The 26,154-nt window shown below is 35.1% G+C and overlaps 1 protein-coding gene and 2 pseudogenes across 1 annotated transcript in view; 1 reads left to right on the plus strand and 2 right to left on the minus strand.

Annotated features, from left to right (window-relative positions):
* Positions 1-21,810, minus strand: part of MINDY2 (MINDY lysine 48 deubiquitinase 2) — a 55,114-nt gene extending 33,304 nt beyond the window's left edge. The window contains exons 1-3 of the mRNA XM_011363420.2: positions 20,852-21,810; positions 9,150-9,207; positions 1,499-1,563 (exon numbers count right to left, since the gene is read on the minus strand). Of these exons, the coding sequence (XP_011361722.1) occupies positions 1,499-1,563; positions 9,150-9,207; positions 20,852-21,694 (966 nt within the window). The 5' untranslated portion in view covers positions 21,695-21,810. The remainder of the gene's footprint in view (positions 1-1,498; positions 1,564-9,149; positions 9,208-20,851) is intronic.
* Positions 13,059-13,182, minus strand: LOC111742090 (annotated as a pseudogene).
* Positions 21,811-24,020: 2,210 nt separating the features above from the next.
* On the plus strand, positions 24,021-25,184 carry LOC105294279 (annotated as a pseudogene).
* Positions 25,185-26,154: the final 970 nt, after the last annotated feature.

The following is a 26,154-nucleotide window of genomic DNA, read 5'->3' on the forward strand; positions in this document are numbered from 1 at the left end:
GAAAATATGCTCTTTTTTACATTATAACTTCTAGTAAAGAGGTTTTAATTAGGAAGATGGCAACTCTGCATTGGTCTTCCTAAAATTTAAGCTTGAACATTTCTGCTCACATAAAATTATACAAAAAAACACACTATTATATCATGCCTGTGGAACATTAAATACCAGCTTATACTCAGCTATAATAGCTTGTTACATACTACTCTCAAAGCTAATGGTAATGTAATCATAATACCTTATAGTTTTAGAGCTTATTTTAAATGCAGGGTACTTTTGTCTGCCATGTTTATAAGAAATGCAAGCAGTTGTTAGATATTGTTTGTTTCAACTTTGAAACAGAATTTTACTTTCAATCATTTTTCAAGATTACATCACCTTAATGGAAGCGTATCCTGAGACTGCAAGATGGACTTGAAACAAACAAAATGCTGATATTTAGATTTTCTCAAGACTGTGCAACAGAAGTAAAGTGAATTTTGAGATTGAGTTGAAATTACAACTATCATCCATAATTTCTAATTTCAAGTTTTCATATTAATCAAAACAGCCTCACTGATTTCAGTAAGAAATGACATAAATTTGATAAATAATAGAAATTGAACTGTATCATCTTATACTCATAAAATATCATTTACTGGTTTTATATATTGGAGGTTATCATAAGATTTTATTTGAAAAGAGGTTTCTATTGCAAAAAATCTTTAGAAATCATTGCTTTAAGCTACAAATTTCAATAGAATGTAAACGATTTAGCGTATCAATTTGGCTTTAGATACAGATTTCTTACCTTACACAGTGATGCAATGCAACATGTTAGCTTTTCTATTCTATTAGGACTAGATTATTTAGACATTTAAATTCAAGAAATTTTGAAATTTTGAAATGAGTTTTGCTCCCTTTTTGGAAATTGATATTAGTAAAAGTATATAAAAAAGCTTTGAAAGTAAATATAAAGGTTCCAATGATGTCTATTTCTTCTCTGGTTGAGACTTCCTTCCACTATAAGTACCTGATTTCTTCTTGCCTTCTACTGTTAAAGGAAGAACACTGAAGAAAAGGATGCTCTGCTTGCTTTCTTCCAGCTCTGATCATTTTGAGCCTAGTAATCCCTCCTATATTACAGAACAGAATCTCTGAAGAACACACTAAGAAATGTGGACACAGTGAAACTACGAAACAGCAGAGTCCTAACTGTTCTAATGATATATCCTAGAAATAATTTGCTCGACTTTCTCCTAAACATAACTTAATTATAAAATAAAAATAACTAAAATGAGGAAAAATGAATCAATGACAAAATCACTTGAAAGTCAATTTTACCAGGAAAATACCAGGTTATCATTCTACATAGTCCTGTAGAATGATATCTATGCTTCATTCTATATAGCATGTATATTCATATAAAACTGAGAGCAGCCACTGATAGAGACCCATGAATACATACATCCATTGGTTAAAAATTACATATTTTAATGTGACAAAAAATTATTCCTATTACCTGCTCATAGTTTAAACGTTGAATTTCTGAAATTTCTTTTGGCTTTGCATCAAGCATGTAATCTCCTGTAAAAAGAAATTGTAAAGTTATCTTTTTAAAATATTATTTTTTTCTGATTACAAAGGTAATAGATTTTTTAAAATGTTTATTTATTTTAATTAGTTTCAAGCATACAATACATTGGTTAGACATTTATATAGTTTATAAAATGATCCCCCTAATTGCTCCTTCTCTCCTCTGGTTTTCTACCTAGCTAATATATTAATGCTAACTGCATTCCCTATGCCATATTCCTCATCCTCGTGACCATCCATCAACTACTAATTTGTACTTCTTTAACCCTTCACCCCATTCTCCCAGTCCCCCAACGCCCCCTCCTCATTGTCTGTCACCAGATTGTCTTCTATATTTGTGTCTGTTTTTGATTAGTTTATGCTTTTTGTTTCTTAGATTCCACATATAAGTGAAATCATATGGTATTTATCTTTCTCTGTCTGACTTATTTCACTCAGCATAATAACCTCTAGGTCCATCCATGTTGTTGCAAATGGTAGGATTTCTTTTTTTTAATGGACAAAGGTAATAGATTTTAATTATAAATTATAGCAATGAGTGATATATAAAATTAACCACCCCCAATTCTATTCAAGGAAAACTGATGCTGTCTGCTAGTCTCACATATTTTTTTCAATGTACATAGTCTAATGCTTTTGAACTTTTTCTTCTATTTTATAATATATTTGAGCATCTTTCCATGTCACTATAATAAAGCTCTAAAAGACTGTATCAAGTTTCACTGCTATTAATAATATAACTATTATCCTAATATCTTTCTAAGAACAGGTTTATCAGTCTTCTAAATGTTATTCTGAGAAGTAAACAAAATCTTTTAGCATGTAAAAAAACGATGTATTTTTATATACACATTTTTAATATATGTATTACTTTTAGTATATGTGGTACCTTTTAAACATATGTAGCTCAATTTTAATACCTTAAGTACATCTTTATCTGTTTTGTCTTTTTAATTAACTATATACACTTCTTTTCTTTGAATTGCTTGCTTATAGAAGTATTATTTCTTCTTATTGAACTGTAAAAGCTCCTTTTCAATTAGAGGAATTAGAACATTTACTATTTGTTATAAGTGTCGAAAATATTTTTTCCTCACATGGGCTTCTCTAACTTTATGGTGATGTTTTTTTGTCTACTTTTTGTGATGCAGAAATATTTAATTTTAATACAGTCAAATTATTCTATTACAGCTTCTGGGTTGGATGTCATGTTTAGAAAGATCTTCATCTCTTAAAACTATATAAACATTCACATATGTATTCTTCATGTATATTTGTTTGTCTTTTTTAATAATTAAATATTTAATTTATCCGGAATTTATTTTGAGATACAGTTATATATAAAACTAACTTCTCACTCAGCCTCCCAAATCACTAACAAGTTGACAAAATTATTTATAACCTTTATCTTCTAATTCAAAATAAACTTCTAAAGAATACATCAAGTATTCTCTTAAGCTTTACGACTCTGGTAAAAGAACTCCTGTGAACATCAATATATTATTATTTGTACTTTTAATTAGAACTTTACGATAACAAACCTAACTAGTAAACATTTTATTCTGCATAGGTACAATAACTCCAAAAGCTCTAAATTAATTTATAGAAATATACAAGCAAGTCTATTTAATGAATATTTTTGAGTCCTTATTCTATATGGCACATCGTGTGTCATGTACATATTTTTTAATATATGTATTGAGGTTTTGATACATTTAACTGAAAACTATGCTTTGAGTAAATTCTACGTATTATGTATTTAAATAATTGAGAATATAATTGCTATACTTGTATCCTATATTTCATTGAACAAAAGAATCAGATATTTTTAAAGGGCTGAATTTGAGTTTCTAAAGGAGCATCTTTCAGTTTTAGATACCCAAATAAGTCTCTTAAGAGTGCTATTTTGTCTAGCTTACCTAACCTTTATTATCTGTAATTGGTCAACAATACTATTTCAATCAATAATTATTTATTGAGAGTCTATTATGTGTTTAGTAGTGGGTTAAACCAAATATTAGGAAATGAATGGTTCTTTTAAAAAAGCAATAATTTGGTTGAGCAAAGAACAAAAGGAAACTGCATAAGATGATAAAGCATAATATAGTAAAAATGTAATAAATGCCTTAAGTATCAAATAATTTTGAAAAGAGATATTGATAAAGCCTGTAGCGCTTAGACATATATTTTGGAGGGGGTAGTATCTAAACTGGATTCAGAAAAGGGCAGAACTTGACAAGGCAATGAAGGAAAAAGCATTCTTTGAGGGAGAAAGAGTAATAGAAAAAGTACATATTAAGAAACATCATTTCATATGGATAACTCATAAGAAGGTTTACATGTAAGACATAAGATGCAGAGTGGTGAGAAATATGGCTGGACAAGTAAATTTAATCAGATTATAGACAATCAAAAATAATATAGCTACTTATGAAAGATCACAAGGGATCTTTATGTTTTTAAGTAGACAAGAGCAGAATGAAATTGATGCTTTCAAAAGATAACTGGTATGTACAGTAATTTGGAAGGGAGAGGAAATAATAGTTTGCAATAAATCATGTTGTGAAGTATTAGTATACGAAGAAAGAATTCCAAAGAAAGAATTCATATGATTTTGCTAATAGTGGAATATTTCAGACAAACAGAAATCAAGAAACAAAAACCTGATTGCTTCGTTAGGCAGAAAAATGGAAGAGAGGGTTTGGCAGTAGTTAGCTTAACCCAGGTGAGCATTTGGAAAAAAGAGGAGACAAGGTCAACTCTGGACAAAATCAAAATGCTTCAACACCGACCTCCCTATATAGTTTTTATACTCAAAAGATAAAATAAATTATCTTTTAAAAAGTCAGACACCACCACCATCCCAAAAGCTATTTTCCTTACTGTAATACTATTAGTCTAATCATCAGACAAACAAGTTTGGATGAGTAAAGTTATAGTATAAGTTCCAATTTGTGTTACACTTTTTTACATTATCTTCCTACCCATTTTCTGCCTTCCACCTACACTTCTTCCCCACCTTATTTTATTAGACATCCTAGCACGTCCTAGGTATCCTAGCCTGTCTTGCTCCTTTCTTTATGCCAAAGCCCCCAACAAGCCTTGTCCATGTATGGCACTACTCTACTACTCTAGTGACAAAAATTTCCAAATTAAAATTCAATCCTTCTCTAACCTTTGCCAAATTTCTCATTCTTTGTGGTTCCTCAGCTAAGTGCTAGAAAAGCAATTAATAGTTTCTCTTATAATCTTTCTACTTTTGCTTATTAACTCTGGTTCCTCTAGAGAACTGGAGTAATCTCAAGAAGAGAAAATTCAAATAATTTAGAAAATTAAACAATTTGTCCTGGCAGGATTAGTCCTGAATAAAGTTTACTTTTGGTGAGGAAAATTCTTCAGAATCTCTTTTCTCATATCACTTTTGCTCGTTTCTCCCCCACCTCCCATTAGGATTATGTTACTTTCATGCTGCCCCTAGTAGCTGAGTCCCCTCACCCAGGATTTCCGAACCTCTTTTGCTACCCTAGACCTAGATATTTCATCAATTTTTCTTTTTCCCCATTAAAATTTTCTAGCCTGTGTCCTGCTTCCTCCAGGCTTCACTAGCTAACAGATAAATTTAACATACCAAACCTCCATGATGACTATTAACACCACTCTACTTGCTTTTTTCTGCACACCTTCTGAGACCAAATGAACTCTTTTGCTGTCAGTCCCCATAACTGTGGATACAGTTTAGTGGCAGAGACCCATGAGCAGAGCCAGAGGGTGTAAGTGTGGCGGTGCTAACAGTACAAAAGGACAAGACTGGAGTTTGAAATAAAAGCATCACAAATTTTAAGACTGCTTCATTTGACAGATGAGGAAACCAAAGCTCAGAGAGGTTAGATAATGTGCTGTCTTCATCTGGGTACCTTCTTAGGTGATTTAAAGAAGGCTGAAAGACTCATCATATACTCAAAAGTATACCCTTCTCCTTCACACTACTTGTTCCCCTGCGCTTTTCCTTTTTTTCTAGCAAATATTTACTGAGCATATACTGTGGGCAAATTATTTGGAAGTATCAATAATGCATCTCTGGTTCTTCCGGAGAACTGGAGAATCTCAAGAGGAGAAAATTCAAATAGCTTAGAAAATTAAATAATTTGTCCTGGCAGGACTGGCCATTAATTCCAGCACATTTTCCTTCAACATATTAATATACTCATTTTTTCTTTATGCAACTTAAATTCTATGGCCCATCATTATAATCACTCTCTACACGCACCTTCAATTCCCTAGACTTACTGCAATATACTCACTTGCAAAAACCCAGCTCTGGTTAAATCCTGCTCCCTCACTATTCAGGCCTATATTCATGGAGCTGAATATAACTGGAGAAATCATACCACCATGCTGGCTGGTCTCACTAACTTCAGAGGTAATGCCCAGGAATCATATCGCATCTTCCCATTCACTACTCCACTCTTCTAGGCAACTATGTTATACCTTCCCTCTCATCTTCAACATTTCCTCCTTCAGCCTCCCTCAGCTGATGACCTGGTTTCCTATTTCATCGAGAAAATAAAAGCACTCAAAATAGCTTCTACAAGCTACCACAACCACATCTACCCATCTACCTGCATCTATTTTTAATATAGTCTGTCTTTTCTCCTATTTCTATGGATGAACTATCTCTACTTAGACTAATTCTTCTATTTGTTCAAAGTATTCCAGTTCTTTTCCACCAATTTCCTTTTTAAAAACAGCTTTATTGAGATGATTCATAAAGCATACAAGTAACCCATTTAAGTGTACAATTTGTTTTTAAAAGTATATTAACAAGATTATGAAATCATCACCGTGACCTAATTTTAGAAAATTTTTATCACTCCCTAAAAGAAATTCTGTACTCAATAGCAGTCAATCCCTGTTTTCCTCCTATAACTCTCCCAGTCCTAAGCAACAAGTAATCTACTCTTTGTCTCAGGTATTTCATATAAATGGAATCATACAAAATGTGGTCTTTTGTGACTTGGCTTCTTTGACAGCATGACGTCTTTAAGGTTTATCCATTCCTATTTATGGCTGAATAATATTTTATTGTAGAAATATACCACATTTTCTTTATCCATTCACCAATTGATAGACATATGGGTTGTTCCCATTTTTGGGCTATTATGAATAATGCTGCTATAAACATTCTTGGATAAGTTTTTGTGTGAATGTGTTTTTACTTTTTGTAGGTAAAACTGTAGGGTTATATTCTATGTTTAACTTTTTAAGGAACCGACAAATTTTTCTAAAGTGCCTGCATTATGTTACATTCCTACTGGCTACGTATGAAGACTTCAATTTTCTCTAGTACCCACTCCAGTCAGGTTTTCATCTCATGTACTTGGAAAGGTTCCCAATGACCACCTTATGGCTCAAGAAATGGTCAATTTTTAAGTCTTCATCTTGTTTGAACTATTAGCAACATTTAATTCAGTTAATTTCACACTCTTCATTGAAACTCTTCTTCATTTGGATTCTAGGAAATCAGGCTCCTGTTTTTCTTCTACCTGGCTGAGCATGCCTGTTCCTCCTTCTTCTCCAACTTTTAATCATTAGCATGTTCTAGACTCAGTCCTTGATCTCTTCTCTTCTCTATTTACATTCATTCTCTTCATGATCTCACTTAGTCTAACTCACCTGTCATGTTTCCTGCTCCTAAATGTAGATTTATAGGCTAGATCTGTACTGTCCAATACATTAGCCGGTAGCAACATGTGGGGATATAAATTTAGTTAAATTTAATATTCATCTCCTCAGTCACATTAGCTGTATTTTAAGAGTGCAAGAGCCACATGTAGCTAGTAGCTACCAAATTGGAAAGCACATTATAGAACGTTTCTATCATCACAGAAAGTTCCATTGTATAGCACTGATCTAGACCTTCCCTCTGAACTTTAGATTTTTATATCCAACTGCCTTCCTGATATTTCCACTTGGATACCAATAAACATCTCAAAACCAAAATTCTGATATTTCTCCTGAAACATTTTCCTTCCACTTTTTCCTGTTTCAGTTAATGTTAACTCCATCCTTCCAGCTGTTTTAGCCAAAAACCATGGAGTCACCCTTGATTTCGCTCTCATCTCACTCCACATTCAACCGATCAGCAAATTTTGTCAGCTCTATATCCAGAATCTGACCACATTTTACAATCTCCACTCTATTACCCTGTTTGAAGTCACCACAAACTTTTGTCAGTTGTAATAGCTTCCTGATCTCCCTGCTTCTGTCCTTAACCCCATCTAAGTTCTATTTTCAACATAAGAGCCAGAGAATTCTTGTTAAACTTAAAGTCAAATCATGTCACTTCTCTGTTTAAAATCTTCTAATGGCTTCCCAAATCACTTCCAGCAAAAGTCAAAGTTGCTGTAATAGCCTACAGGGCCCTATATGATCTGACCCCATTATCTTTCTAATATCTCTTACTACTTCCACTTCACACTCTCCTTGGCTATTATACTAGCTGTTCCTCCAAAGCACCAAACATATTTCAGCCTTTTCATGAAATGAAATTTAAAATCACAAAGTCCGAGAATCACTAAGCTAGACTAAAAGAGGTATAAACAGAAATTCTACTTCTACATATCTAGGTATTCAAAATAATCTAGCCAGTAAATGGGATTAAATGATATTAATTATATAAAGAAAAGGGTCTTCCAAAAGCTGCAGTCTCAATCACTTCACTAAGCCTACATTTCACAAAAAAACCAGTTAGCTAGTTGTCTGGAATGGTGCAGACAAACTAATCAGCTGACAATTTTTTTAAAAAAATAAAAATTTAATTCCTAAAAATATTGTGAGAACATGGATTAAGATTTCCTATTAGGCAACCGTATAAATATATATATATACAAATTTTTATTCATTAAATTGTAAAAGACCTCAGTGTAATATACAATTACCTGCTCTGTAAAGAAATTCTACTCAGTACAGCTGGTCTGCAAACTGTGTATTACTGGTCTGTTTTGAAATTAGAAATTTGCATAAGAATGCAATTCAATACACTGCTTCCTTCATCAAAAAAAATTTGCTATGAAAAAATTTCAGGTAAACTAAACAGTTTACTAATGTAAATGTTTTACATTCCAGTACAAGCCCCTATCTCACTGAAGACTAGTAGCTAACATTTCATAGACTGGCATAGGTCCATGAGTCATACATACTCTGGGCAGCACTGCTCTAAATCACCTCCTGGGTCTTTAATTCTGCTCCGCATTTTTTAACACTTTCTACATGCAATGTCAGAGTTTCTGTGCCATTTCTCATTTTGCAATTTATTAGAATTAATATGTATCTTGTTGTTTTCTAGATGGCATTCAGTCTCCTTATTTATATTACAGAATTTTAATCCTGGTCAGAAAGAAGGCTTTAACATCCAAGAACGGTAACATACCAATAAAAAATTTTAATTGAGATTAAAAATTATAACTTTAAAATAAATTATATAATAGCACTTCAGGAAGGTGAAATTTGGTAATATATTAGCTTTGAAAACTTTTATTTTGAAAGAGATATAAAATCATCCACTTTTCAACACTAACCTAAATATTCCATCAGCTGTTCAGCAGTTATGATTTCCATCATCGGTGGAAGTTTCACCTGAAAAACAAAGTATTTTTTCTATAAAATCAAATGTTTTAGGAGATTAAAGTGTTTCTTCTGTAAGAAACACAAGTATGTATGTATATATGTGTATCTACTACATGTATACATTAACATTTACATTATTAAAATCTTTATAATGATCTTTATAAAATATAACAAAGTTAATCCTATCGCCACAAAATTTGCAGAACAATATAAGGTCTCATAGAGACACTGAGAAATCTGTTTTCAAAGGCTAAGGATCTGCTTTTCACCACCCACCATGGCTGTCACTAGGCACCTGCAACAGTGTCCTGCATGACAGAAGTGCAGTTAAAGGGCAGGAAGAGGCACCAAAAATGTTGTGACAGGTCACCCATCGAAGAGTTTTACTGAAGATAGGCTTGAACACAGCTCAATATCCCATTACTTCAGTCTACCTCAGCCATTTTCTATTGTTGAATGGCTAAAATGGCTACATACTGAAAAATTCATACTTTATGATTCCACCTGTAAAGTTTTAAAACAGGAAATATTGTAGAGAGCTGCATGCTTGGTATAAAACTATAAAGAAATGTAAGGAAATGGATACTATAAAAATCAGAATTATGGTTAGCCCTAGGGATAAGAAAAGAAGTTATAGTTGGAAAGGAGCATATAAGAAGCTTCCGAGGTGCTGGCAATGCTCTAGTTCTTGACTTACATGGTAGTTCTGCTAATGTTTGCTTTAAAATAACTTGTTAAACTGGACATTTCTGTTTTATGTACTTTTCTGTATTATATTGCACAATATAAAAGTTAAAAGTAGATATATAAATTACAGTCATGTTTAAGTTTCTAAAGTTAATTCAGCTGCAACACATTAGTCCCAATTTTTCAAATGAATTGGCAGATGACTTACACGGATATTACAGCTAATGACTGTAAATATTTTAACTAACTTATTCAAAAACATACTCTGGTATATTCAGGGTAAGATGGAAATTTAAACAGTTAATATATTAATGATAGAATAGTAACAATTTTAAATTCTTCAGTAATTATTTTCTGTTCAACCAAGTAAATGATTTATATCAGCAATTTCTCTAACAATTCCCCCAAGTTGAAAAAGGTGCTCTGGGTGTTTATGTTACATGGTAAGAGCATGTCACAATTTTTTTGTTTGTTTTAATCAATGAATAAAATAAGTTCTAAAACAGATCCCTGTTAACACAGAAGTGTGAGACCCTCTGAGAACATACATGACAGTTGATGATTAGGATTTAGACATCCAGTGGATTTATCACTCAATGAAAACCAAGAGATTCCAAGGAGGTTTTGATCATTACTTGATTCTAATTACTTTTATTTTCTATGACATGTAATAGACTATTTTTTAGTAGTTTTAGGTTTACAGAAAAACTGAGCAGAAAGTACAGAGAGTTCCCATATATGGTATATTTTTAAATTGAAACTCATTGACAAATTATAGTCCCCTGCCTGTTTTTTCTAAATAAAGTTTTATCAAAACACAGTCACTCTCATTTGTTTATGTATTGTCTGGCTGCTTTTACACCAAAGTAGCAGAGTTGAATCTTTGCAACAGAGACCATATGGCCCAAAAAGCCTGAAATACTTACTGTCTGGTCCTTAACAGGAAAAGTTTGCTGTTCCCTGCTTTACATGATTTTAACTGTTATGTTTTATCAAAGTGCTTCAGTATTGCTTTGAAGGTCTGATATTTAAACCAGTAGTTTATGTTCCTTGTGAATGTTTATATTCTGCACAACTGTCAGACCAATTTGAAAGTCCCATTAATACCTAGCAATGATTCTTACATAAAATAAGACCTATACGTTCTTTTATACCAGACAGTTTCAAGACCGAAATATATTCACTAAAAAATTCCATAAACAAATACCTTATTCTCTGCTTTGGTTAATGTAGTAATCCTACCATAAAATTATCAAGATAAGAAAACAAGGCACTAACAAGTATATATATTTGGGAAATACATTATACAATCTTAGATTTTGACAAACACATAATTTCAAGGTTTAGCCTTGATATTTCTGAATAATAACTGCCTACCATGTGTTCCTTCAAATATTTGAAACAGGAAATGACAATCTCTATATTGATTTTAGAAGTGGGACAATAAACACATAACTATTTTAACAGACTTATTCACAAGCATACTCAGAGGTATATTCATTTCCTGAATCTTGGCCAATAAAACATTCTGGGTGTTCATTAAAACTAGGGACAAAAGAGTATAATAGTGAAGAAAAATGCCTGTCTCTCACTAACACTCTGGAGCCATCAACATCTTAACTTTTTTAAACCACAAAACGATCTTCCTGAAACATTGCTTCTCTTTGTTTTCCTCTACCACCATTACCTATAAGCAAGTGCCAAAGGTTTTGATAATGATCCTAAGACTTTCACTCTTTTGTCTCTTTAGATTGTATTAAAGAGAAACAGGTTATGGGATAGCCAGCTAAGAATACATAATTAACAATTGTGGCATTGTCTGAATCTCTAAATTTTAAATTTTATAAGTAAAAAAAGAAAATAAAGTATGACCTAGGTTCTCAAGTGGTCTTCTTTTAATAATAATCTGTAATATTTATAAGTAGTGAGAATAATGTATATATTGAGTACTTGGAAGGTACTCTTAAGTAGTTTAAATAGTCTTCCTCAAATTTGAGCAAAGCCTGCCAAATTAACACATAGATCCAAGAGTCCAAACAAAATGAAGATTTGATTCTCTAGGAAAATAAGGTATGTCCTACCCTAAATAACGTTATTGTATTAACTAGATTTCCTGAGCAAAATTAATAATAAGCACAGCAAGAATATTTAAATTAACAAAAGGAAATAGCTACTCCAACTTCAAATATTCAACTATAGGATAAAACCTCATTAATTCAGCCCAATTATTCTGTAATTCTTAGTCATTTAAAGAGTGAAGTGTATTTTGGAATAGACTCAAGTGAGACCAAAAATAAAAACAACAAAACCTTCTGTTTAAAGTAATAAAATCTTAAACAGGAATATAAAACATCCCAAAAGTGATATGCCAAGATTCTGATACCTATTTTATATTCTGAGGGGATAGAGAAATGCAGAGGACCCAGAAATAACTAAGAAATAAGCATTTTATATAGGTGATGGCAAGTACAGAAATAACCAGCCAAAAAACATTATTAAATGTTTCATTAGAATACCAATTAATAAGTACTGAAGAAATACAGTTTGAATTCTAACACTTCTTTAAAGTTAGAAAAATACTTAAGGAGATAAAAAATTACGTATTTGCCAGTCTCTGCTCTTTAGGAAATCCAGGGGAAAAAATTAAATGTGTTGAATTTATACTAATTGCCATTCAATTTGCATGTTACCTTTAATCCACAACAATCCTATGAAGCAGGCATTATTACCTTCATTCAAAGAATAAACAAAGGCATTAAAAAGTTAATTTGTCCAACTGGTGTAAATTGAGATCTGTGGTGTGAATTGAGATCTGACTCCTAAGTCAATTACTCTTTTCATTATACCACTATTCAAAGATTTTTAAACACAGCAAAATACTTTCTTGCAATGAAATCTTATAAAAAACATCATCTGAAATATATTTTAAATGAAGAATTGACCAAATTTTGTGACCAATGAAAAGTGGAGGATAAGGGAGAAAGAATAATCGAAGTTGCCTCTAAGGCTCAAGAAACTCTAAAAATCAAGATTCATACAATCAATAAAAATAAGAAATTTGGTAAGAGAAGATAACTTTGTATAAGATGTTAACTGCTCAGAACTGTGAAGTTTGACATTCAAACAAAAAATTGAGTTGGAACTCAGGAAACAACCATTTTTTTTTTTCAAAACACCTACAGCACCAGATCTTCATAGGTGCTCTCCCATCCAAGTACTAACCAGGCCCAACCCTGCTTAGCTTCCGAGATCAGACAAGACTGAATCAGGCATGTTCAGGGCGGCATGGCCATAGACAGAAGACAACTATTTTTAATTTGTACATGAAATATTTGATTCCTATGCTGCAGTCTACTTTTGCATTATGGCAAAATAGACCAAGTAAATAATGCAATTTATTTTTGGTTCAAATTTTACTAATTTTGAATATGCAGTAAATCATATCATTCATGATATTTTTAGTTGCAATTGTAAAGAAATTATGTTTTTGAAAATATTAGAAGTATTATTAATGAGAATCAAAGGGAAGAAATGTAGTTTTCAAAATACAGACTAAAAAACTTAAGGATCCTTTCAACATACCTTTAATTTTGGCTACAGCAAATAAACTTATGTATTACAAGTTATTTTACATCATGCTATATATTTTAATTTCTTATATGTAATACTAATTTATTATGAAGAATAATTACTGTACTTAAAAGACTAAAATTTAGATTTTTAGTAAATCTAACTGACTTTCTATTTGTCATCGGTATTTCAAATCAGGAAAATTTTATGAGACAACCTTCAACTTAAAAATGCCAATTTGAAACACTTTCACCATCAACTTATCATAATTCAGACTCCATCATCAGAGTAATATGATGCCTATTTAAAACTATTTAAAACCATCAGAATCTGCAGATATATTCATACATATTAGATTTTCAAGAATGTCCTATTTTATATGCAATTTAAAGGGTTTTGGTGCAATGAAGAATATTGTTACAGTGAAATTTACCAATAGAAGATTTACTAGTAAGAGATCTTCAGTTCAAAATTCACTGGACTTATAGTTAAGCTCTGCAAACTTACCATGCTGAAAATTCTCCACTCATCACCCCCAAAAAAGCTGACTGTGAAACTTTAACAGTAATTGCTTAAAAGATAGATGGTGCCAAATGGTCGGAGACTAGTTATAAGGCTACTGAAATAGTCCAGGTGAGAGATGAAGGTAGCCTGAACTAGAGTAGTGGTTGTAGAGATAACTACTAATGATTGAAAATATCATATTTAATAAACTACGATGGGAAAAGCAAGATCATTCACCACAGACCCCAAGAAAGACTCTGAAATTAGAAGTGTCAGATAATTCAGAAGATAGGATAAAGCATAGGGGCCTAAAAATGGAAGGAGTCTGTATAAAGAACAGCTAGTACCAGATCCCTAGGATTTGTTCTAAGGCAGCAGTCCCCGACCATTTGGCACCAGGGACTGGTGCTCCTATGAGAATCTAATACCTGATGATCTGAGGTGGAGCTGAGTCAGTTATGCTAGCGCTGGGGAACGGCTGCAAATATAGATGAAGCTTCCCTTGCTTGCCCGTCACTCACTTCCTGCTGTGCGGCCCAGTTCCTCACCAGCCCGTGGCCCTGGGGTTGGGGATCCCGGTTCTAAGGAATCATGAAGTCTATTTCTGCTTCTCTGACTTATCGCTGGCTCCTCTACTCTGCTTTGTGTTAGACTTACTGTCCACAGGCTTACTGGTATCTTGAATTTTAACTTCCCAACCAAATATCCCAAGTAAGAGTTCAGGTTCTGGAGTGGGTGATAATCTTCTTTGGGCAAGTTATTTAAACTCTATGCACCTCAATTTTATATATATGTAAAACAGGAACAACATCTATGGATTTCATGATGTGGCTGAGAAAATTAAAAAATGTATATAATACATGTAAAATACTTACCATAATACCTAGATATAAAAATAATTGAGTACTTATCATTATTATTCAAAGCGCTATGATTACCGGTACCACCTGTGCTCAAATGTCCTTCATTTGGGACTTAACACAGACAAGGTTGGATGAGGAATGGGAAGGTTTTCCACTGAAGGACTACTCCATAGCAAGAGGAGAGGAGAAAATAAACAGATAGCTAACAGGACAATCATCCAGTGGCAGTATTCATACTATCATCAGCCCTACTCCACTTTATTTCACAAATCAGATACTACATCAATCCTAATTCTTAGAAGAGACTAGAAGTGAAAGTCTATAAAGTGTTACTTGCACCTATCATGTAAATAAAACTCCATCACTGTGTGAAGCTTTTAATCTCTTCTGACAGGATCTATATTAAAAAATAGGGTGGGCAGAGGCTAAAATGGAATCTTTGGCTCACCATCTGTTTTTCCATTTTTATAATAAACACCATTGAAAACCTCAAAAGAGCTTTCTGTCTACTTTAGGAAAAGGGGAATATGAGAAAACTTGTGATTGCAATGTTTCTATAGGTTATGAAGTAAAAAAAAAAAAAAAGCAAAATCTAGTCAGAAGCAAGAGGTATCTATGAAAAGGTGTATGAGAAAAGAAGAGTAATCAAGGACAGAGGGAGAACTAGAGCAAAAACTCACTGCTGGCATGAGGCTCATCCTCATGATACCTCACTCTGTAGGTGATAATGAGACAGAATATACGTCTATCTGAACTTCTTTGAATTTTCTGTTAATGGCTTTTTGCTCACTTTGCTATTGTTTTTCTTTTTTTTTTAGAAGAGGAATATTTGTTCTTTTTTTTAACCATAAGGTTTTTGTTTTTGTTTTTGTTTTTTACAGATTAGAATGTATTAATCCTTACTTTATAGTTTCTAGGTTTAACGTCTGAAGAAACCAGTTTAATGTAAAATTCTTGCTTCAGAACCCTTGTGTTCCTCCCTTGACTTGAAGTGGGAGATGGTCTCAGCTCTCACTAAGCAAAGAAAGAGAAGGTGAAAAGAATTTCCTACCTAAAAGGGCTAAGGAGGAGAGATGTGCTTCCAGCATCTTAAATCAGAACAGTGTGTTCATTCTTCTACTAAAATGCTACATAATGATTAGATACATAATGATTAGATATTACAATACTATATATCCTCTATCACAATGTACAGTATAATATATATGTTTTTTTTAATGTGTAGGCCTCAGAGTCAATAACATTATTTCTATAAGAAAACAAAAGTATGACAAAGCAGAGACTACTTCTATTATTAAATTAATACCTTCATAAACATAAAAATATTAAAGTAAAAACTTTCAAAAATATTTCATAACATAAAATTTAAACAATATGTAAAAGTAGAAAAATAACAGCATAATGAACTTCCTTCCAGAGTGCAGCTTCAACATTTATAAGGCCAATATCATCAGAAACTATATTTCATAGATTATTTAATTAAATGGGTTATAGTTCTCAAATATACTTATTAATGGCCGTTGTTGATAGATAAAATGAAAGATAAAAGAAAAACTATTAAAAAACACCAAATAATAGTCTAAAGTAAAGAAGCAAATTGAAAATGTATCCCAAGACATAAATTTACCTGGTGTCAGTTAAATAGATTTAGAAATTTGAACTTGAATTAAATTTAGTGAATAGATTTTCTTCTTTCTTGATTTGTTGGATTATCACAGTTAAATTATTCTACAGATTATGATCACCTTCCTACTCTCCATCAGTCCAAACCCAACACTTTTTAATTAAAACTCCAAGATTTCCAACTCAGTACTTACCCTGTTCAATAATTTTAACTGTCATCTCTCATGAAGAACTATGGCATTTGCTACCTTTAAATCACTCATATCCTCCCAATATGTTCAGTTTATTTTCTTATTACTTCATCTCCCCAAAAGAGATGATCAACTATTTCACTTTCAACTCTAATTCCATTGACTTTTCATGAATCAACCCTTGAAAAGCCCAATCCCTGATAACCCTAACTAGCCATTCTTCCTGTCCCTATTTCTAGGTATAAGAGAACTACTGGGCGTGGGGGGTGGGGGGATAGGGGTGGGGACAAAAACAAAGCAAAATTGATACACCAAAAGTTTTTAAAGACTACTCTAACTTATCCATTGCTACTTATTACTTTCTATTTATGCCTTAGATTCTTAGGTACATTGTCCAATGACATCAGAATTTCTTTAAAATATATTGTACTATTCTCACAAAACCAACCCCTCGATGCTTTACATCTCTCCTTAATTACTGACAAGTTTAGTAGTTACGACTGATGAGGTCAACTGTTATTCTGCCAAAATGGAAAATCAGGCCTCAATTTCTGTCTGCCTCTCTCTCTTAACATAATCTGCCTTGTTCCATTCATTCCATTACTTTAGAAAATGACTGTTCTTCCTTTCCTCTGAAGAGAACTTCACCACCTATTCTGAAGAGTCCATATTATCCTGACTTTTCAGCGACCTTGTTCTCATGTCTATCCTTTTTGGCAAAATCTTTCCTACTCCACCAGCTACTTGATGCTGTTGCATTTGACAATAACTAATCAATTTTATTTTTATTATAGTCTGTCTCCCAAACTACTATCATGACATTATCCTACTTCTAGTTCTTAGTGACATCTCAAATTGTACCTACACTGATTTCTTTTAAACTCTCCCTTAACACTTAGCATTTCCCTCTCTCCAACCAAGTTTAACCTTTATTCCTCTGTTTTCTCTGTTTCTACTGGAAAATGGGGTAGGAAGGGGAGTGGAGAAATAGAGTGAGGATAGGGAAGACGTTTATGCAGGCAATTTATAGTTCCTCACATATATCAGGATGGAAAAAAGTTGACAACCACTGCTAACCACTCTAAGAGAATTTATTTATTCTCATCGTTATCATACTTAATGTCTATGTAATATTTCCCCAATTCAATTTTTCTCTATAATTTTGACCTCTTTCCTGAGACCCAGTATATGCTTCTAGAGGAATAATGAACATTTGTATTTTTATGTCCCACTATCACATATTTCCAACCTGACACAATCAAACTTTGACATCAACTTTCCCATCTAAAACACTTTATCTTTTGATGAGCCAAGTAATCTCCATTGCCCATTAGAAAAAGTGATGTCACTGCCTTCATTTCCTATATCTAAGTAGTGATCAATTCATCATTTAGGCTGTGACAGTAAAGAGAAGGGGCAAAGAATTCCCCATCCAAAAGAGTTATCCTCATCCATTCTTCCTGCTACACTCCCTACAATCTTACCTCTAGTCTAATCTCAAACGAAAAGACCACTTTCACCATGTCATTCCTCTGTCCAGGAATTTATAATGGCTTCCTATTAGCAGCTACATATAAAGTCTAAATACTCCCAGATATGAGTCCTCTGAAATTTGACAACTACCTTCATACCCTCCTATTTATTAATTTTCTCTACTATAGTATTTCTCTACTCTGGTCTCAGGATCCTCTACAGTCCTAAAAAGTATTGAGGAGCCCAAAGAGCTTTTGCCTATGTGGGTTACATCTATCGATATTTACTGTATTGAAAAGGAAAACTGAGAAAAATTTTACACATAAAAATACACAGGCACACATTCAATTAACTGTCAGAGCAATGACGTCATCACATATCATATAGCCTGGAAAACTCCACTGACATTTTTAGAGAGTGAGAGTGAAAAGCAAATAACATCTTAGTATTATTATGAAAATAGTTTTGACCTCTAGAACCCCTGGCTCACTTTAAGAACATCGCTCTATCTGACCTTGTTTCTCTCAATCCTTCTCCCTATCAATCACTGATGATTACTGATGAGTAACTTTTGTGTGCAGCAATAGCACGGAGGTAGAAAGGCGAAAAACCACAGATTTATAAAATAATCTCCAAATTCATTAGCAAGCCTGCTCGTTTCACAGTCTAACCCCACCTATCAATTTTATTTGCTGCTACTGCCATTTCCTTTCCCTCCTCCACCATACTCCAACCAAGACTGGAGTCCCCAAATAGAACAAACCTTTTTCTGCTTCAACATCTTTGACTACACTATTCCCTCTGCTGCATCTTCTCTCACTCATCCTTCAGACCCACTTCATAGGTTACCAATTCTTTGAAGCTTTCTCTCGACACATCCCATCCCCAATTACCCTTTTCTTTGTAATTCCATTGAGGACTTCTCACATCGCACCTTAATTATCGTTCATATATCTGTCTCCCACTAATAGTGAGCTACATAAGGGCAAACTTGAATCTTACTCATCTTTGTACTTCTAGTACCTCACACATAGTGAGAATCCAAACATTTGATCGTTCACTTTGAAGCTATATCTTTCAAACAGTTAGTCTAATGTTCATCTATCCCCAGATATTCCAGCCGACAATACTTGCTACTTCCTCTGAACTTCTGCAGTACTCTGTAGAAACTAAGAAGAAAGAAAAGCCTAAAGGAAAATTATAACCTTCCCACAAAAAGATGAGAACTTTGGCCATAGGATCAAGTCTAATTCTTTAATCTGATGTTCAACGGCCTTCATCAAATGGCTCTTCTCTACCATCTCAATTTTGTTTTCTATTATTCTCCAATATGAACTTACCACTCCTGTCATCCAACACACACACACACACACACACACACACAATCTATTCTAGTTTTTCTCTTTTGTTTATACCCTTCTCTCTCCCAGGAATTCCATTGCCTTGTTGTTTTAAAATCTACTTTTCCTTAAAAGTGGGTTCAAGACCCAAAAATTCCATGAAGCTCTCTGAAATTTCCCCTTTTGGGATATCTGTTTCCTATAACCTAGTATTTATAGTGTTTTGTCTTGCATTGTTCTTTAATAATTTCAGATAAGTCAATGCTGCAACCCCAAATAGCTCGACGGCTCTTTAAGAACAGGCACAGTCTTCACTCAAAATATTTGTGTGCTGGTATGTACCAGGTACTGGTAAGTTTTCGAATCTTATTTCTTTTGCATCAATCCTTTCTAGTAACAGGAAGACAAAGGTATGCAATAAATACTATTTCCTTTACTTGATTTTCTTCCTAACTGGTCAGAATAATCCAGGTTGTTTTTTTCCAGGGAACATTTTATCCATAATTATCAATTTGAAAATAAAATGTGTGCTATAAGATATATCTTCTCAGTACCCTAAAAATGCAAGCTTAAATGAGACAATCCATTTATAGGTAACTCACTCTGAGTCCTCAATATTATTACTTTTGAAGGGCACTTCCCTTTATTCTCCCTTACCTTGAATATATCTTTTCTTCTTTAGTTCTTAGAATTTGAGCTCCCTTACACATTCTGATGCATAGTTACTGGTAATAGTGCCAAACTATTTAAGAAGAGCCAAAGAAATGAGGCAAGTAAAAATCATGCATAAAATGAAAACATAATCTTTGAAAACCAAGAAGTTATGATAACTGGGTTTCATACCAATGCTTTTCCTTAAATGGAATTTGTCTAAGGGGCCACATCTTCGCTATCACCATTTCCTTAAGTATCCACACCCAAGTGGAGCAAGCATTAGTAAAAAATAGACTAAACATAACCATCAGAACTTGTTTTCTGATAACATGGATTGATGATAACTTCTGAAAATCATTTCCCCCTATTATATACACTCTTTTGCATATGTGATAAAGTCAGTAAGAAGGACTAACATAGGAAAATATTGTTTAAAAATAATCATGGGGTTAGGATGCTCTAAGTCCCAGTTTTTTTTGTCAGTGTATCAGCCACACTGAATGTTAAACTCTTATTTAAACACTGCAAGAGAGACCTGAGGTTGCCAGTAATTCTGATATACGTATAATATGCTTTCGCCAAGGGAGTCCCAGAATGAATTTCATGTAAGAAAAGGGAACTGATGAATGAGGAAAGAAAGGAGGAAGCCATCAGCAGATATGCAGCAGCTCACCTCCCCACACCTCCCCCCCTCACCCGGTCTTCCCCCTCTCCAAAGCTGCAGGAAATAAAAAGCTGCAGAATGTACCTTCCAGGCCAGAAGCAAAACATTGAGGATGGCCAGCAAAGGGCAGGGTCCATTCTCATTCTGGGTGATGATGGGTGTGTTCTCTTCCTTCCACTGAATCCACTTGATGTGATAGACAGATTGTCCCGGGAAACGTTCCTTGGAGGCCGCCAGCACCTGAGCTGCCTCCTCCTCCTCCTCCTCCTTGCACAGAGGCACAGCCCCGGGCAACACTGCCGCGCCGCCCTCCTCCTCCTCGGGGACCCTACTCTCAGCTCCTTCCTCACTATTGAACTCGGAGCTACTGGGGAAAGAATGCAGGTTAGAGAACGACTCTAGGGAGTCCAGGCTCGGCGATTCCCCAGGAGGGCTCGGGTCGCTGCAGCTGCTGCTGAGGCCGCCAGCGCTGCTGGGCTCCTCGGAACCCGCGGTCGCCAACTCCGGCCGGCAGGTGCCGGCGGGATCCCAACGGGCGCCTGAGTCTCCCGCCGGACCCAAACCATGGCCCGCTCTGGCCTCGGCTGTCTCCGGGGAGGCGGTCACCTTGTGCTGCCCTCTCAGAGGCACCTTCTGGACAGCAGGGCTCTCCAAATCGCTCTCCTGCAAATCCAAGCCTGGGAAGGAGCTGCAGGGTCCGGGACCCTGAGAGGAGCTGGCGGGAGAAACTGAATCCGGGAGGCTCCTCCAGGCAGCCGCCGCCCCCTGCCCATTCCCGCCGCTGCTCTCTGCCGCCCATACTTCAGGACCATCTCCAGCGGCGAGCCTGGTCTCCTGTCGCCCTTCCTGCGGAGAACCTGTCCCTGGCGCTGGCCCAGTGGCCACCCCGTGTTCTAGCGGCTGCAGGCTCTCGGGGCCGCTCTCCATACCCAGCCGCCCGCCCCTCGCTCTAAAGAGACCGCGGCGGGTTCTCCTCAGCCAGCGCCTCCGACGCCATGACAGCGGCACTGGCAGCTACAGCGCCCTTGCGCGGCCTCGGCCAGGCACGTCACGGGGTAGGGCATCAGGAGCGCGCGCGCGCGCCGCCGCGCGGTCAGCTAACTCTAAATGTGCCTGCGCATGCCTGCCCGCCGCCGGGCGACGGCGAACCGCGCGGCGGCAGCCCACGTGGCCACGCCCCCCCGCGCGCGCCCGCTGGTCCGCCGGAGCGCGCTCGGAAGGCGTGGCGTGGCGGGCGAGGCCAGGGGGCGTGGCCAGGAGGAAAACATCCTCTCACTATGTGGCCGGAAGTTGAACTCTGGGGTATGCGAATCGCCCACGGCTTCTTTAAAGGCAAGGCGGGCGGCAGACAACTTGGCTGTGACCTTTCCGAACTGGGTCTTGTGTAGCCCAGTCTTGGGCTCGTGAATGGGGAGTTGACGGTGGTTGTAGTTTTTGGAAAAGAGCTTGTCCCTGAATGGTTCAGGAGATATTGTTTCCCCAGCCTTATAAGATGTAGATTTTAAAGGCTGGGATCTACATGAGGTGTTTGGATTACTACACTGCACAAATTCCAGGCTCTCTTGGGTTTAGCTGAGAAACACTGTGGTCTCCAACAGCTACCGGTGAAAACGTTCGCCCTACATGAGGCGTCAGTGCGGTTGCGGATATTGGCCTGTGCGGCAAAAGAAAAAGTGGGTACTTTGGCCAATAACAGTAAATTAGCTTGTGCTGAAATAGCCAAGTCTTTGCGGTTTTGTTCACTTGGCCCCGCTTTGCATGGAGTAGAAAGAGCCTGTTTCTGAAAAAGATGACTTTTTTAATTAGAACTGACTCTTAAGGCTATGCAATTTTCAGAGGTCAGAGTAGACTGGAAGTTTTGTTGGTGACAAAGTGGATTTGGGTCCTATTTTGACCTGTTCCAGATAAGGGATTCCTCCCCACCCCCTTTATTTATTTATTTATTTATTTACTTATTTATTTATTTATTTATTTATTTATTTATTTATTTATCTTTAAACTTTTTCTAGGCTCTGAGAATACAAAAATTGACAGGACAGGTCTTTCTAGATAGGCATATAAATACCTGATACCTAATAGAATGTAATCTTTTGTATCTCTTTTGGTGAGAGAAAGTCGACAAAATTGCCAAGTAGTGTTTCATTCAGTAACACATTTCAGTGTCAAGTACATTACTGGATACTGTGTTTGGCACTGGGAATGCCATGGTGAATTAAAAAAAGGGTTCACATCTTCATTGGGTTTACTCTTTCTAGTGATTTTTTTTCTTACTGCTATGTTTTTAATACTTGCTTGAGAAATACCATTTCCTGAGAAAGCAGAAGATGGAGCTCCTTCCACTTTTTCACATTGACAACAATCTTACGATATTTAACCAACTCTTGGCAAAGAGAAAAATTAGAAAAGATAATGGAAAGCTTCTTCGAGATGTTAATTTTAGGAGTTTTCTGTGTTTTGGTCTCTGCGTCAATCTGTAAGCAATAAGTAAGATCGTTCAAATTAGAATTTTTCATTGTAAAAGAGTTGCAAATGTCAACAAATTAAGATATATGCTGCTGGACTAAGCACTTTAGTTTTTCAGGCCATTAAGTGAACATCAGAATATTACAGATTTCAGCAAATTAAAAATTTAGCACAATTATAAAAAGATTTCTAAAGGTGTGTAACATGAATACATTGAATGAATGAATCATTTACAGGCCAGAAACCATAGTAGAGCCAAAAACCATGAAACACATTTCAAATAATGGTTTATCACCACTTTTCAAAAAGCCTACTTAGATAAACCTGTATTTGCTCTAGCAGTTTTTATTAGAATATATTTCAAATGCTCACGTGCACAATTTAATAATTTATAACAGAAACAGAACAATTCTTTCTATATCTTATCAGCAATTACATAAGCTAAGACAAACAGCTGTGAAAATGAATGTATTTAAGTTTGTGAAAATGTACATAGCTATTTTTCTAAGGGAGGTGGGAAGTGGCATCTAGGGAGAAATGACAAGATAATAAACTAAAAAATGTCTCATTCTTATTTTGCTTAGATGTAGCTTTAGTTAAATGTGAGGTAAAACATACCATTTTAAAATAAAATGGTTACTTTCCAAATTTTTAAAATTATTTTTGAAAGTTATATATGTAATAGTCTTAAAAGTCAAATAGTTTATATAAAAACAGGACAGTTCCCTGATCTAGCCCTCCACACTTTTTTTACCTTCTCAATTAAAAAGCATTTATTAAAAATTAAATGTATTGGTATAACATTGGTTAATAACATTAATTTTTCTTCACAGTCTTGAGTCATGTTCCTTAGAAGCAGTCCATTCAACCTCTAGATATTCTTTAGCTCCTTATTTTGTATTTCTGAGTAATGTGATTACACTCTGATTTCTTCATTAAAAAATTGTAGAGGCGTTCCTCCCCTTGGTCTTGGAAGTCTGTGCGAGAGACCAGAGGCGACAACAGCAGCAAGTGGGTTCCTGTGGCTTAGAAAAATCCGGCAAAAATGTCTCTGTACCAGTCTCTTGAAGACCTGAAGGTAGACAAAGCAATTCAGGCTCAAAATGCCTTTTCTGCAATCCCTGCCAACCCAGCAATTTTGTCTGAAGCTTTTGTTCCCATCTCTCAAGATGGAAATCTTTATCCTATAATTGTATCTGGAACTCTCTCAGTACATAGTCCTGAGTTTAAATGAAGACAAAATATATACAAATACGGCCATAGACCCTGGAGCGCCAACTCAGGAGTTGGTAGCAAGACCTTTCCGTATGAACTATATGGTGGCTCCTGTAACTGGTAATGATGTTGTATTCATAGAGCAGGAATTAAGCAAGGGATTCATGAAATCATTTTGTGTAAGGATTGAGATGGAAAAATTGGGCTTCCTCTTAAATCAGTAGATAATGGTATATTTGTTCAGCTAGTCTAGGGAATTCTCCAGCCTCATTAGTTGGTCTGAGAAATGGGGACCAAGTACTCCAGATCAATGGAGAAAACTGTGCAGGCTAAAGCTCTGATAAATCACACAGAGTGCTCTAATGAGTTTTTGGCGAGATTACCATGACTATTCGTGACCAGCCTTTTGAACGTACAATTACTATGCATAAGGATAGTACTAGACATGTTGATTTTATCTTTAAAAATGGAAAAATAACATCCATGGTAAAAGATAGCTCTGCAGCCAAAAACGGTCTTCTCACAGAACATGTCTGTGAAATTAATGGACAGAATGTCATTGAATTGAAGGACTCTAAAATTGCCAACATACTGTTGACATCTGGGACTGTAGTTACTACTACAATCATGCCTGCTTTTATCTTTGAACATATTATTAAATGGATAGTACCAAGCATTGTGAAAAGCCTAATGGACCACACCATTCCTGAGGTTTAATAGTCATGGCAAAATGGAAACTTCGCTGAACTTCTCTAGCTTACTTTTTAAAGTATAAACTATAAAGTATGAAATGTAAACTTAACTTTATACTATGCACAGGAAGATTTGTAGGAGCCAGAGAGCATATACTGCATGAGGACCTTTCTATGTTACATGATGGCTGAGAATCTTATTGTTTGATCTGATACCTTGTTCAGACTTCAAGATAGTTGTAGCTGTATCCTGGTTTTACATATGTGAAATTTTGAAAAGATTTATGAACTTTTATAGAATAGTTTCTCTACTGGAAACCTGATATTTTTACAAGCCATTATGATTAGAATGCCTGATGCAGGCTTAGCTTTGTATTAAAACCAGTCATCTTTATCCTAGGTATCAAGTAGTTTGGTTCTACAGTATATTTGCATTTTTACTGGGCTACCATAGTACTTTTAGAATGATTGCTTTATATATATATATAAATATTTGTTTGTTTGCTTGCTTCTCTTTCTGTATGTAGTGTGTCTGTAAAACACCAGTTAAATAACACTGGTTTCATTCCACTTAAGCATTATACAGTGTATGTAGGTTGCAAGAGATTGTTTTATAGTTAAATTTTAACTACCTTCAATTAATATGATTGAACTATCACCTTAACTATATTAAGCATCTAGAATAAAAGCCAAAAAATTTGTAGATATTGTTTATTGATTTATTCCCTTGGAAGATGAAGATTTAATTCTTTTATCTCACATTATTTTTCCTATTCTTGCTCCCGGCTTCCAATTATTTCAAAATGTTAAATAAAGTGCTCAAAATTGAAAGCATTACCATTATGTAAAATTATTCACAGTAAGCCAGGTACTTTATGTGACTGTGATTATATTTCTTTTCTTGTTAAAGTTTTTGTTTTTCCTGGAATTAACAATGGCCCCATCATTTTATTTGCTTAACTATTCATCTATCAGTAACTCAGCCACAGACTTACCAGTATGGTCAACCATATCGTT

Source organism: Pteropus vampyrus, unplaced genomic scaffold (assembly GCF_000151845.1).
Source record: "Pteropus vampyrus isolate Shadow unplaced genomic scaffold, Pvam_2.0 Scaffold85, whole genome shotgun sequence".
Classification (NCBI taxonomy): Eukaryota; Metazoa; Chordata; class Mammalia; order Chiroptera; family Pteropodidae; genus Pteropus; species Pteropus vampyrus.